This window comes from Squalius cephalus (assembly GCF_949319135.1).
Source record: "Squalius cephalus genome assembly, chromosome: 19".
In the NCBI taxonomy this organism is placed as follows: Eukaryota; Metazoa; Chordata; class Actinopteri; order Cypriniformes; family Leuciscidae; genus Squalius; species Squalius cephalus.
In genome coordinates, this window is record NC_137140.1 from 33,035,005 (window position 1) to 33,050,378 (window position 15,374).

Below are 15,374 nucleotides of genomic sequence, written 5' to 3' on the forward strand. Positions count from 1 at the left end.
TGTATCTCAATCAATCAAACTGATTTAATCCTTCAGGATGTTTATCGATGTTATTCAGTGTGTTAATGAAACCAATGATTCAGTTCAGATCCTGCAATCACCATCAGTAAATCTTCCTAAAGACCCTCACTGATCACAGATGGTTTCCACCATCATGAGCTCATCAGTCCAGTATCATAATATGTGCCATATGCTTCTCGCTGGGAGCTCTCACGTCGCTGTCAGTCAGAAATGTGGGTTGTAATTTCTCCCAGAGTCTCTGGCTGTGAGTTGGGCTGTTTGTAAACTCGAGATTTCATCATGTAGACGCTGCGGCTAAATATTTTGTTATGCTCCGCAGGGGAGCATTGATATTCTGAGTGGATTTGTGGGCCATTTTTACTGTGTGTGTGTGTGTGTGTGTGTGTGTGTGTGTGTGTGTGTGTGTGTGTGTGTGTGTGTGTGTGTGTGTGTGATTGCAGTCAAATCATCACCATCCGTGGAAGTGTTTCTGTTAGTGTTACCCAGTGTTGTGTGTCTTGTGCAAACAGACTTCTATTTACTTATTGTAGAGTTAAAGCAATTTTATGCAAAATATTTATTTGAACATTTATGTCGGCAGTGTGTGTACACAACCACTCTATCATAGTAAAAATCCACCCTCTCTTTTTTAATCCCCATAAATAATAAGCAGTGTCTCAGAATAAGCCATTTGCAGATTCTAGCAATGTGACGTGACATGATTAAGCCCCGCCCACAATTGCTGACAGACTATTAGCATAGACCCGCCCTAAATGATCTGTAACCAGTCGCCATGTTTATCTCCTCGCCAGCATTTAACAGCAGCATTCAAGTAAAAAATGTATTCTTATTAAAGTTAATGAAGTTATTCAATCAAGCAGTAGGGACTATATATTACGCTGGTTTTACTTTAATACACAGATCTAATATACACATGCGATTTCTTTGCTTGCTGTTTACATTCTCGGACATATGTGTTTATGTGTGTGTTTTTGACTTAACATTTTGTGTATTTGACAGTTTAAGCTCAATAAGACGTGAAAGAAAACTTAGTTTAATACTCACGGGAAGTGTCGTCTGACATCCAGCTTTCTGTGCTTCAGAAGCGTTCAGAAAACCATATATCATAAGTTTGAATAATATGGCTTTAAATCGCATTCAGATAATAAACTTTCATGATGATGAAGAACTGCAGTGTCACATGATCGTGACCGCAATATAGATGATAATCAAGTTTTGTTCATTTTTTTTTAAGAGTATCCAGGGAACGAGCTGTAGGCTCCTCCCCCTTTTGGGAAGTGGAGTGGGGAGCAGCGGCTCATTTGCATTTAAAGATACATGCTCGAAAACAGCATGCTTTTCCTTTCACTCAGAAATTGGGTGTTTACAACATGGTATAATAAATGATCTGTGAGGTGTTTTGAGCTGAGACTTCACAGACACATTCTGTGAACACCTGAGACTTATATTATACTTGTAAAAAGGGGCATAATAGGTACCTTTTTATTGTTTGAAGCGGATGTCATAACAAATGTCAGTAGACCGGAAAGATTTTAAAACGAGCGGTTTATTCATAAATTTAGTTCTCTAAAGATTCATGATAAGAAAGGCAGACGATTCCATCACTGTCATATCCTCGTAAAACACAAATTTCTCAGCTTTGAAAATCTGATAATCCACACAAATCTGTGTTTGATGTATAAGATCCTCCATGACACCGCTGTTCTCCACTAAAAGAGTTCATATCTTTGGGCTCTGAAACAACAGCTCGAGTCTCTAGATCTACAGTGCGAGGCGAATGCAGGATCCCTAAACGCAGGACAGCATTTGGAAACTATGCTTTTTCTTGTGTGGCCGCTCGTCAGTGGAATATGTTGCCTACAGAGCTGATAAGAAGCACAAACACTTACACGTTCTCACGCCTGGAAAAGAAATGGCTCTTGTCAAATCAAATTTGTACCCACATGTGACCGGATGTATGTATGTATGTGTATGGGTGTGTGTGTGTAAGTGTGTGTTTTTTTCTTTATCTGATTGTTGTGCATGTCAAGACTTGATTTATTTATTATTTAATTGGTCAATGTAAATTTCATTATTCACGTATGTATGATGTATTATGTATTTTATTATAACATCAGCCTGCCCAGGGACTACGGGTGGAAATTAGCTCTTGAGCTCAAACCTGGTACTATGCATCTCTCCCCTTGAGGTTAATGTTTATTGTACGCTGTCCCTGTTTCTCTAAATAAAAAATAAAAAAAATCCATAAGCTCTTACCTTGCTTACCTTCCATGCTGTGGAAATACAAACCGGAAAACAGAACGCAATGAGTGCAGCGCTGCAAAGGGGCGGGGCTACATAAGGGCTATAGTTTTACATTTTCTGAAGAAAATAAGATGTTTGCACATACAAATCCCACCTCTACGATACTGTTGTGGACTGTTGCCAGGGACTTGCTAGGTGGTTGCTGTGATGTTCTTAGTGTTTTTTAAAATGTTGTTTGGTGGTTGCTGCAGCATTCCTATGGTGGTTTTATCACATTTTGTATCGTTGCTGCTATGCTGTTTTGGGTGGTTGCTAGGGAGTTGCTATGGTATTTTCAGTAGTTTTGCTTTTGAGTGATTTTTAAGATGTTATTTGGCTGCTAGCAGTGGCGTGGCGTGGGGAAAATTTCTGAGGAAGCCAATTAAGACACAACCTCTAAGCTGTGTGTTTTAAGGGGTGGGGGCAGAAAATCATACGTTACCATTTATATGTTGCTATTTGGATTAACTATTAGAGCGCCCAGCATCATCTTACCGGGACTTATGCTTGTTACAATCCAACACTTTGAGCACGGACGCTCTCTCTCTCTCTCTCTCTCTCTCTCTCTCTCTCTTTCTCTCTCACACACACACACACACACACACACACACACACACACACACACACACAGTCAGTCCTCTTAAACATCTTTCATGGTGTTTTTTATTAAAACATTCGCAGATAGGAAACGCCAACGGTAAGCAACAAGAAGATAACCTTTTTCATTTAATACACCCTTAAATCGGTGTGACGCTCATTAAGGATATACAATAGCGGTTATTCACAAACAATAAACAACAAAGTGCACTCACATGCTGCTTAATCAAAGCACGCAAGAAACAGTAAGAAGAACTATAATCACATTAAAAAAAAATAACACATCGCTAAATGGGCAGTTCAGACCAGACGAGCTCTTTCTCTCTCGCTCTCTCTCTCTCTCTCTCTCTCTCTCTCTCTCACACACACACACACACACACACACACACACAGACAGTCAGTCAGTCCTCTTAAACATCTTATGGTCTTTTCATTAAAACATTAGCAGATAGATAGGAAACGGACGGTAAGCAACAAGAAGATAACCTTTTTCATTTAGTTTTGGTGTTGGCCTGCCATCGGATTTAATTCTGAGTTGCTGCTGTAGAGGCAGTTTAGTAAAATATTTTTTTATCAAATACGTCCAAATCTCCACCCTCCATAATTACAATTAATAATTTTAGCTAACTAGCTAAACAAGATGTCAACACAAATCCACAAATCTTCCGCTATTTCATTCATTCATTCATTGACGATGATAACGTGATGTGATTGGCCTGATGCCAACAAGTTCATGGCTTCCCTTGACACTGTCCTGACCAATCACAGGGGAGCAGTGTCGTGACATAGCGTCACTTGATTGGTTAATCATTCTTTTTTTTTTCTATTAAGGGATGCCAACTCAGCCTGGCCTCCTCACAGACACAGGGTGCAGTACCATGTTTTCAACGCTCATTCACCATGTCACTTTTATAGGGGCGCTGTTTTACACATCATAAAACGCTCAGTAATGAATGAAGAGAGACGATGAGGAGATGACAGGATTACGTAAACTGTGAAAACAAAAGTGTTTATTAAATGACGATTATATTCTGAAAAAGTGAGGAAGCATGGCTTCCCTTGGCCTCCGCAAGAAAACGCCACTGGCTGCTAGGGCACTGTGAATGGTTGCTATTGTGTTCTGAGTGGTTTTTAGCATGTCGTTGGTGGTTGATTTGGTGATCTGAGTGTTTTTAGTGTCTTGTTGGTAGTTGATAGGGTGTTGCTAGGTGGCTTTTTTTTTTGTAGTTGTATGTTTGTTTCTATGTGGTTTCTAGGTTGTAACAGTGATATTTGCGTACACAAACACTACAAATGAACACAAACCAGTCTATTAGAATCTTGGTTTGTTGGATAATTCAGTCCAAATGAATCTAAACTAGCCCATGTGTAATATGAAGTGTTAGTGGCACACACACACTTCCCGCTGTCTCCAATTTACAGCTCAGAGAAGCTGGTGAATGCAGTCAGTGTGAATTTTTTTACAGGCCCAGGACTCATAAATATCTCTTATCTCGCTGTTTTTTTTTTTTTCCTCTGGGACAGGATGATGTAATTTCCTTGGCACTAGTTCTACTGGCTGATTGGTCCATTTATTTGTGCATATGTTGAATATCACAAGATTGAACTGTCAGTTTTCTTTCCAATCATCACTGAGGTCATATTTCTTCTTTCAGGTACCCGTTCCCTACAGTCTTCAGTACGTGCAGTAAGAAGGATCTAGCCGCGAGCTTGGAGAAAGGTGTGGGCATGTGTTTGTTCAACATGCCGGAGGTGAAAGTGCTCTACGGAGGCCAGAAATGTGGAAACGGATACGTCGAGGAGGGAGAGCAGTGTGATTGCGGAGATGTGGAGGTACATGAGAGCCTGTGTGTGTGTGTTTTGTGTTTAAAAACATATTTCATTCAGACGTTTACATGTTTCCCACAAGTGCCGCACATTTCCACTCTCTCCAGTGAGTCGTGCATCATTAGCGATCGCGAAATAAACAGTTTCTGCAGCCCAGTGTTTTCTGCGAGCGTGCTGTGAGAAGAAGCACAAGATGTGGTTTGGGAATGAGACGCATCTGTCACACCGGACCGGGAGCTTTGGAGAGGACAGCAGAGAAAAGCCTGTGTTTGTGTCAGAGCGCTTCAGGTGTTTCCTGGGGAGTTAAATCTGTTCATTGATGTCTTTGCTGAAACGTCGCTGGCAGTGCAGTGTAGCATAGCAAGGACATAACAATGTTCTGTGTGTGTGCATCCGTCAACAATGCTCATGTTAAATTTATGTCACATGAATTTCCACGTAGTCAGCAGTCAGAAAGAAGCATCTGGGAAATTATTCAAGTACTTGAAAGTCTTGTACACATATGCAAATGTACTTGAGTCACATTTCAATTAGGACAAAGTTCTGGAGTTTTCTACACCTTTATCACCCAATCACCTTTGTGTGTGACAACCTAGCCAAGTCACATGTATTTTTATAGCGCTTTATACGATACAGATTGTTTCAAAGCAGCTTCTCCGTACTAAATATAGAAAAGATATGTGGTTTACAGACAGAAAAACTAGGCCCAGGATGCTGTCACATCATCAAACATCATCAGTTTGGTTAAATTGATTGTGCAAAATCTGTTGCAAAATCGTTTCTGTTATAATTGATCTCTGTCATGACTCTGGTAGGTCACATGATAATGACAACATGGCGAATGTATAACGTCCAGATTACATTCATACTACACACATTCATACTATATAGAATGGTTGTGAAGTAATTACTTATTCAAAATAAGTACCTACTCAAGAGAGAGGATGTGATGTCGACGCAGCCGGTGCTTCCCCACCATGGATGGAGTTTTCACTGTTTTCACTGTTATACTGTAGAGGGCGCTGTAGAACCTCTGCATCAAAACACAGGCGAAGAAGAAGCAGAAACATGCAATAAAAGCATTGCTTATGCATGTTGTAGTCTTTGACAAAAATGCACATTTCTCAGCTTTTTTTTTTTTTTTTTCGGTGTAAATGATCAAACATGCTGGCGCTGGCTGGCAACTTTTTTTGTATTTTTTACATTAAAAAGAGTAAAGTATGTAAATAAAAGAGTAAAGTATGTACAATAACTTAAAAAAGTTTGGAATCAGTAAGAATTTCTTTTATGTTTATGAAATCTTCTGCTCACTAAAGGCCCTTGCACACTGTTTCGCGTCCAAAATTTTCGCACGTTAAAAAATAAATACGACCTCACATTATGTCAATCACGCTTGTACACTGCCTCCAAAACTTTCGTCCGTCAAAAAAAAAAAATCGAATCAGGTTCGATTTTCTGCGTTTTTCGCATCCGTAGGAAGCATTTTGAACGGTGTTTTGACAATTCAGAGTCACCGAATCACGAAAGCGAAAAAACGCATGCCATAATTTCGGACTCAGTGTGCAAAGGCCTTAAGGCAGCTTTCAGTTAATCAAAATGCAGTAAAAACAGTAATATTGTGAAATATTACAATGTATATATTTTAAACTGTCATTTATTCCTGTGATGAAAGCTGTATTTTCAGCATCATTACTCCAGTCTTCAGTGTCACATGATCCTTCAGAAATCATTCTAATATGATGATTTGCTGCTCAAGAAACATTTCTGATTATTATCAATGTTGAAAGCATTTTTTCTGTTGAGGAATTGTTTTGAATGTGTGTGTCTGTAGGAGTGTCTGAATCCCTGCTGTAATGCCAGCACATGCACACTGAAGGAGGAGGCTGTGTGTGCGCATGGACAGTGCTGTGAAAACTGTCAGGTGACTCGTGACATCCATCATAATTCACCTTATTTATTGCACTTATTTTACAAAATAAGTCCACATTAAAGCTGAAATACTGATTTTTATTATTTAGAATAACATGCACTGATGAATCATTCACAATAAGGCCAGGAACATTAAGAAATTGAGATAAAAGTATTAAAGGACTCATATTAATACATCATGATGTGTTTGTCTGTGTAGCTGAAGCCTCCAGGGACTCCGTGCCGTGAATCCAGTAACTCCTGTGACCTGCCAGAGTTTTGCACCGGCGCCGACCCTCACTGCCCTGCTAACGTCTACCTGCACGACGGACACACCTGCCAGGGTGTAGATGGGCACTGTTACAACGGCATCTGCCAAACACACGAGCAGCAGTGCATCACACTCTGGGGACAGGGTGAGTACAGCGCCACCCGCTGGCCTGGAGGAGCCACGGCTGCATCTGTGAAAACAGTTCATACGCATCAGCAATGCCAATTCCTTTCCGTGAGAAATGTGTGTGCATTTGGCAGGTGCAAAACCAGCTCCAGGAATCTGCTTCGAAAGAGTCAACTCGGCGGGAGATCCGTATGGAAACTGTGGAAAAGACGCAAAGGGGTCATTTGCCAAATGTGAAGCACGGTAGGAGAAAATATCAACTTTGAGTTCAGTATTGCTGGAGCAATATGTGAGTTTATATATAGAAGTAATGAATATACATTATACAGTATTAATAGAAATAAATATAGAAATGCTAAAATACAAAACATCACAAGAAAAGCCAAAATAACTGTTTGAAAAAAAAAATTATCTGATGACAAACACCATTATAAAAATTATTATTTTATTTTTTTTACAGAAATTGTTAAGAATTAATATATTTCTATATAACCAATAGTTTCATATTTTTGTATGTTACTTTTTTATATTTTTGCTATTTCATAATTGTTTAGATTTAGCCTATAATAGGTAGATTGCATTGTAAAAATTTTGTTTTGTTTTTATTTTGTGACAACATACCCCGATACTGGGCACAAAACTTCAATAGCTTTGTGTAGGTTTGTGTAACAGAAATTGACTTTTTAAAAAACCAAACATATTCACTGGTGTAAAAAGTGTGACAACTAGCCCCTGTCTTCCATAACCGAAATCACCACAAGTACATGAGGGATTTTTTATTATTATTATATTGCAGCAGATGGTTGTTGATTTGCTGCTAAAATTAAGTATTGTATATTTCAGATTTTTTGGAAGAAGGTTGCTTTTAGCGAGTTCACTTCAGGACGCCAGAAAATGAAAAGAGCCTTCAAATCCTTTGAGTGTTTATTTAGTGAGAGTGTTTTTCTCTTAAAATTACATGTTAAATGTAATGCATTTTCCTCTCGTCCTGTACTTTATTGACTGATCAATCCACTGAGAAATCAAGCGCTACAGCCGGACAAATAACAACATGAGCCTTTAAAAGTGGAAGAAAACAGAAGCCTATTGAGAATGTCACAGTAATTAGCATTTGCAGGTAACACCCGTCATACATTTTGTTTTAATTGAGCTCAAATTGGCTGCTTCACGGATCATATCCTTGATGAAGTAATCACTGTAATGACTGAAGTGGACAGACGGAGAGAGAAACGGGGAACGGACGGTTTTCAGACGCTAATGACTCTTTATTTTGGCCAAAGGGACCTGAGCCACGTTCTGCTCTCTGTCTGTCTGTCTGTCTGTCTGTCTGTCTCTCTTTTTGGACTCGACTGCGTGAGAAACTGCCCTGTGAATGCAGTAATTGGTCTTCATTGGAGAGGATGCCTCATTATTTCTCTATGTTTTGGCGGCATTGGAATCAAAGATGTATGTCCCATTACCATGATCCTCTGTGGAGGAATCACACTTCAGCGCTGTGAAAACACGGCATATGTGTCAGTCTGGGAAACTGGATAATTCATTACATGGGATCTGTTAGCTGTGGAAAAAACGTTATACAAAATTTTAAATGAGTGATTCTCAGCTGTGGGGTCACAACCCTGAAATAAGTCACGGGTCAGTTCGGACAGCTAGGAAAAAACAAGGCTAGGTGTAAATAATAAAATGCAAAAAAAAAATAATACATATACAATTATATATACCGTCAAACCAAACATTATTCAGACACCAGATATCATTTTTGAGATTGTTTTACTAGTGTGTGCAGGACACTATAGTTCATGATGTAAGTGAGGAGAGCAAAATAAAGTAAACTGTGACATATTATACCCAAAGATTCTTCATACAGTGGACTACCAGTAAAATGTTTAAAAATTTTGGGACCAAATATTATTCAGACACTTTGACCTGACCGTGGTTTGCTTATTGCTAATGTGAGCTTTTTGCACCACAGACTGAACAAAATTAAACATTGCTTTTAGTAATTGGTTGAGCTAAATTGGTATTATCTAATTGTATAGTTAAATTTAACACTGACAGATATTCAACATAATTCATTTGTGAGACAGTCTAACAGAAGGATGGACAAAACCAGTGAAATATCAACTGAGTTCTTGTCATATTTTATTACCATTTTCTAAACTATAGCGAATAAACTGTGATAATGTGAGAAATGTTGAAGGTGTCTGAGTAAATTTTGGTTTGACTGTATATTGAAGCCTTTTTTAACTAAAAAAAGGTATAGTGAATGTGCTTATATTCTCCAATCTTCTTTGTAAAAGGTTTTGCATTTCAAAATGCTTGCTGTTGTTTTCCAGGGATGCTAAATGTGGGAAGATCCAGTGTCAGGGCGGAGCCAACCGGCCGGTGATCGGCACCAATGCTGTCTCCATAGAAACCAACATCCCACTCCAGGAGGGCGGGCGTATCCTCTGCCGCGGGACTCACGTGTACCTGGGAGACGACATGCCGGATCCGGGCCTCGTGCTCACCGGCACCAAATGTGGAGAAAACATGGTAAAGAAAGTAAATAATGAGAAGATGTTTATTTATCAAATCAGACCATTACTAAAAACTTATTTTAATTTAACTCACGCTTATTCTAATCAGGCCTGTGTGGATCAACAACATCAGGACTGCAGTGGGTTGAATTGCTTTGCTATTGTTTTGCTAGAGTATTACTATCATTAGTAATAATAATACGATTATTCGGTACGAGTTCGGTACAATGGAGGGAAAAGCAAAACAAAAATGCAGAAGGCTTGTGCATGTCTCAGGCTGTACCTGAGTTTATTTGTTTATTTGTAGTGCACTGACAACAGTTTTATATAATTAGTTTATTAATTAAATTAATAAAAAGACAAAAAGACCTTGAGATATGTTTGGTAATTGTACCTGAATGAATTGAACATTAATTTGCTAAATTTCAGATTAATATATTTGTTTTCCTTAAAAATTTTATTAACAGTAACTTAAACACTTTGCAGTTTGAATGATGTCCTGTATAAACAAAATGACGGAGTATGTTTTTATGTTTCCACTGTTCGATCGCGCCCGCGCCTCACACACACATACACACACACACACGCACACAAATATAAGTAAACACTTTGCGACTTTTCGATCGCGCCCGCAGATTAGGTGTCCCTAAAGAACCCGCGTATTTAACAGTAGTTCCGCATTACATTAATTAATTTGCATGCAAGTTTTATTTATATTTATACTGTGTATTCTCCGTGTAAATTTATGCACCAAACTGTGACGCCCGTACCGTTTCGGTTCAATAAGAATACATGTACCGTTCCACCCCTAATATATAAATATATATATATATATATTAAGGGACAATATTTGCTCTGTAGAATTGATTTTCAGGAGCATTTTTACCCATAATATGTATGTATGCATGCAAATTCACTAAACATTTACAACAGTGCAACAGTGCGGCTCAAAAACCTGCATCTTATTCATTAACCACATACAATCATTTTAAATGTGCTGAATTTCATTCCCAATCTTTTCAATGCAAAACGTCACATTTAAAATGTAAATTAGGCTCATTATAGATTTACAAATATGCCTATAATAGTGTATTATGAAATATGTCAAAGGTCACATCATGGCAAAACAACAGCAACAAAAAAGGAGTTTACTATATGGTGGTATTATTTGTCCATGCTTTGTAAATATCTAGCATGTTTTTGTCACTTTTGGTGTCATTTTTACCCCAATCCCTAGTTTATTTCTGACCCTGATCTGTTATCATTATAATTAATTTGTAGAATATATCAAAATCAGTAAGAAGTCTTTGCTCCCATGCAAAGGTAAACTGCAATAACTGCACATTTAGTCAGAATTGAGTCAAAAAATGAAATCAGGGATGTTAACTAAGGAAAAAGTGTCCTCATTGACATAACTGGAAATTACCCTGACATCACAGTATTACAGTAAACCAGTAAATGTGTGTCAAACTGAATTGCATGTGACACATACAAGACATTTCCTCCATTTGGATGGATCATTGCTGGATGACAGTATGTTTGGGTGGAGTTGAGCTGATGACACAATCATCACTAAATAAAGTGTCTCTCTGTGCGTCTCCAGATGTGTGTAAACAGACAGTGTCAGAACATCAGTGTGCTCGGGGTTCACGACTGTTCGGACAAGTGCAGCGGACATGGGGTGAGTTTTTATCACAACGTCTGACTGTCTTTACAACATCACAGTTTCACTTGGAAATATATCTGAATGGTTGGCGAACATCATTTCATGTGTAACCCGGAAACCAATCTGAACTTATCGTGAGAGCTTCATCTCCATAGACTTACATATCAACTTAATAAGCCCATACCGTGGAGAAATCTTCCTGATAACATGAGGGATCTTTGCTGAATCTAATGTGGCGTTCATGCCAGGATTACCATAATTACACAATGTCCTCATAAATGAGACTGAAAAATTCACTCATAACACCAAAATAGGCTTAGAGTGACTTTGTCAAATTTATTTGTATAGCACTATTCACAATACACATTGTTTCAAAGCAGCTTTGCAGAAAAAAATATCTTAATGTTTATATTTTCTTAATATATCATCGCTATATACATACATATACATATACTGTACATATACATATCATCACATACACTCACCTAAAGGATTATTAGGAACACCATACTAATACTGTGTTTGACCCTCTTTCGCCTTCAGAACTGCCTTAATTCTACGTGGCATTGATTCAACAAGGTGCTGAAAGCATTCTTTAGAAATGTTGGCCCATATTGATAGGATAGCATCTTGCAGTTGATGGAGATTTGTGGGATGCACATCCAGGGCACGAAGCTCCCGTTCCACCACATCCCAAATATGCTCTATTGGGTTGAGATCTGGTGACTGGCCATTTTAGTACAGTGAACTCATTGTCATGTTCAAGAAACCAATTTGAAATGATTCGAGCTTTGTGACATGGTGCATTATCCTGCTGGAAGTAGCCATCAGAGGATGGGTACATGGTGGTCATAAAGGGATGGACATGGTCAGAAACAATGCTCAGGTAGGCCGTGGCATTTAAACGATGCCCAATTGGCACTAAGGGGCCTAAAGTGTGCCAAGAAAACATCCCCCACACCATTACACCACCACCACCAGCCTGCACAATGGTAACAAGGCATAATGGATCCATGTTCTCATTCTGTTTACGCCAAATTCTGACTCTACCATCTGAATGTCTCAACAGAAATCGAGACTCATCAGACCAGGCAACATTTTTCCAGTCTTCAACTGTCCAATTTTGGTGAGCTCGTGCAAATTGTAGCCTCTTTTTCCTATTTGTAGTGGAGATGAGTGGTACCCGGTGGGGTCTTCTGCTGTTGTAGCCCGTCCGCCTCAAGGTTGTGCGTGTTGTGGCTTCACAAATGCTTTGCTGCATACAGTGCTATGCATAAGTTTAGGCACCCATGCTAAAGTTGACTAAAAAGAGGAATAAAAAATCATCTTTTGGAAACTGAACTTAATGCCTTAATTTAAAAAATTAGGAAAAATCCAACCTTTAAGGACACCAATTTTCTTTGTGAATGAATAATGTATCGTAAATAAATAAATGTTCTTCCTTAAAATACAGGGTGCATAAGTTTGGACACCCCTATGTTAAATTCCCATAGAGGCAGGCAGATTTTTATTTTTAAGTATTTTTTTTATTTATTTTTTAGGATACTATGCATCCTGATAAAGTTCCCTTGGCCTTTGGAATTAAAATAGCCCCACATCATCACATAGCCTTCACCATACCTAGAGATTGGCATGGGGTACTTTCCATAAGATCATCTCTCAATGCAAATCAAACTAGCTTTTAGGCTAACTGAAATAAAACCATGCCAATCTCTAGGTATGGTGAAGGCTATGTGATGATGTGGGGCTATTTTAATTCCAAAGACCAAGGGAACTTTATCAGGATGCATAGTATCCTAAAAAAAAATTTTTTTAAATACTTAAAAATAAAAATATGCCTGCCTCTATGGGAATTTAACATAGGGGTGTCCAAACTTATGCACCCTGTATTTTAAGGAAGAACATTTATTTATTTACGATACATTATTCATTCACAAAGAAAATTGGTGTCCTTAAAGGTTGGATTTTTCCTAATTTTTTAAATTAAGGCATTAAGTTCAGTTTCCAAAAGATGATTTTTTATTCCTCTTTTTAGTCAACTTTAGTATGGGTGCCTAAACTTATGCATAGCACTGTACCTCGGTTGTAACGAGTGGTTATTTCAGTCAAAGTTGCTCTTCTATCAGCTTGAATCAGTCGGCCCATTCTCCTCTGACCTCTAGCATCAACAAGGCCTTTTCGCCCACAGGACTGCCGCATACTGGATGTTTTTCCCTTTTCACACCATTCTTTGTAAACCCTAGAAATGGTTGTGCGTGAAAATCCCAGTAACTGAGCAGATTGTGAAATACTCAGACCGGCCCGTCTGGCACCAACAACCATGCCACACTCAAAATTGCTTAAATCACCTTTCTTTCCCATTCTGACATTCAGTTTGGAGTTCAGGAGATTGTCTTCACCAGGACCACACCCCTAAATGCATTGAAGCAACTGCCATTTGATTGGTTGATTAGATAATTGCATTAATGAGAAATTGAACAGGTGTTCCTAATAATCCTTTAGGTGAGTGTATATATATATATATATATATATATATATATATATATATATATATATATATATATATATATATATATATATATATCATATATTATTAGCAGATTAGATCTGGATTACGTTTTTGGACGGTACAAGCAGTTGAGATTTGCTATATATTATATATCGCTTTACATGAATATATTGTATGTATGTGCATATAGTTGGTTACTTATATATCCAACTTTATATAAAGAGCTGAGCGATGATATAATTACATTCTGCAACTAAATAAAAAAAAATCAGGCAGTTGAGATTTACTTTATTCACCTATCCATTCTCACGTAATATTGAAGAACCCATATGTGATATGGAAAACATGGAACAGAAATATGTGTTGAAGGTGCTGTAACTACTTTTACCATTAACTGCTAACGTATCAATGGTTAAAGTCAGAGCTTTAATGACAAATTGTGCTTCCCGTTCATAATTATGAGTTTGAATATGATGTGAATGTGATTTTTACAAGTTAGAAACACAAAATTATAGTAATTCCGTTGTTGTTGTGAATTCTTGAATGGAAAGGCTCAGAGAGAGAATTGAAAATGTCTTGCTTATTCAAAATATAGTTTCTAGAAATAATCTGTGTTATGATGAACATAATTATAGTAATTCTGACATGACTTGAATGCAACTAAAAGCCACTTATATTTCACTTGGTTCTCTCTCTGTGTTGTGATGTAAGTCTCACACACGCAGAAGCATACGATCTCTCTGTCCCTCTGAATGGGTCAATCAATCAGCCTCAATAACCTCATTCATGTCCAGCTCACAGTGCCGTTCATCAGGTTTCTGCTGTCAAACACTCACTTATGAGCTATGCAAGAGCCCTTTTATTTTTAAAGAGTAGCAAGACATTTATATTATTATCACAAATGAGCGTAATTTGTGGAGCTTTTTAGTATATATTAGGAATTTTCCTCACATTACAATACAAATCTGAGGAACAAAATCATGATGCATATTCATGTTTGTGTGACAGGTGCTTTTCCACTTTACCCAATGACCTGTTTGATAATGTGCATGTAAAAAAACATCTACAGGCTAGTCTGGGTAGGTTTTATGAACTCATGCTGGCAGATGTGTCTGCAAGTTCATGATGGATCCTAGTTGGAAAGCTTTTTTTCCACGCTCTGTGTCTGGTGATAGTTTTACACATTTAGATTGCCTGTACGAGTTCCTGCTTTTTAAAAATCTTCATTCAATTAGGAAAAGCTTGTATAGATTACAGTAAAAATGAGTCCAGATGAGATCTGTGTAAATATTGGGGGGCGAAACCTGACGGAGCGAATGTGTATTAGCTCCAGCATTATCTCACAATAAAAGCAGTCTTCCAGAGGAACAGGTTACATGTTTGCGCAGAGATAGTGAGAAACAGATAGTGGACGTCAGTGAATGAGCTCATGAATCTCCAGATTAGATCAAGATGTTCAACATCTGCAGCTCATCAGCACCAAGAGAGAAGAACCAGAAACAAATGCTGCCAAATGGAGAAGAAAGGAAGTGTTTGAGTGTTTGGTGGATGTTGAGGAGGTGCTCCCCGAGACTTACAGCATGCAAACACACATGTGTAGACCATGAAGACATGTTCCTACCAAAGTTGGTAAAAAAAGAATTGTAT

The 15,374-nt window shown here is 38.1% G+C and overlaps 1 protein-coding gene across 1 annotated transcript in view; it reads left to right on the plus strand.

Moving 5' to 3' along the window:
- The window catches only part of adam12a (ADAM metallopeptidase domain 12a), a 110,904-nt gene that overhangs the window by 80,053 nt on the left and 15,477 nt on the right, over positions 1-15,374 (plus strand). Inside the window, exons 12-17 of the mRNA XM_079851129.1 lie at positions 4,557-4,734; positions 6,560-6,649; positions 6,857-7,052; positions 7,168-7,276; positions 9,370-9,568; positions 11,156-11,233. Coding sequence (XP_079707255.1) covers positions 4,557-4,734; positions 6,560-6,649; positions 6,857-7,052; positions 7,168-7,276; positions 9,370-9,568; positions 11,156-11,233 — 850 coding nt within the window. The remainder of the gene's footprint in view (positions 1-4,556; positions 4,735-6,559; positions 6,650-6,856; positions 7,053-7,167; positions 7,277-9,369; positions 9,569-11,155; positions 11,234-15,374) is intronic.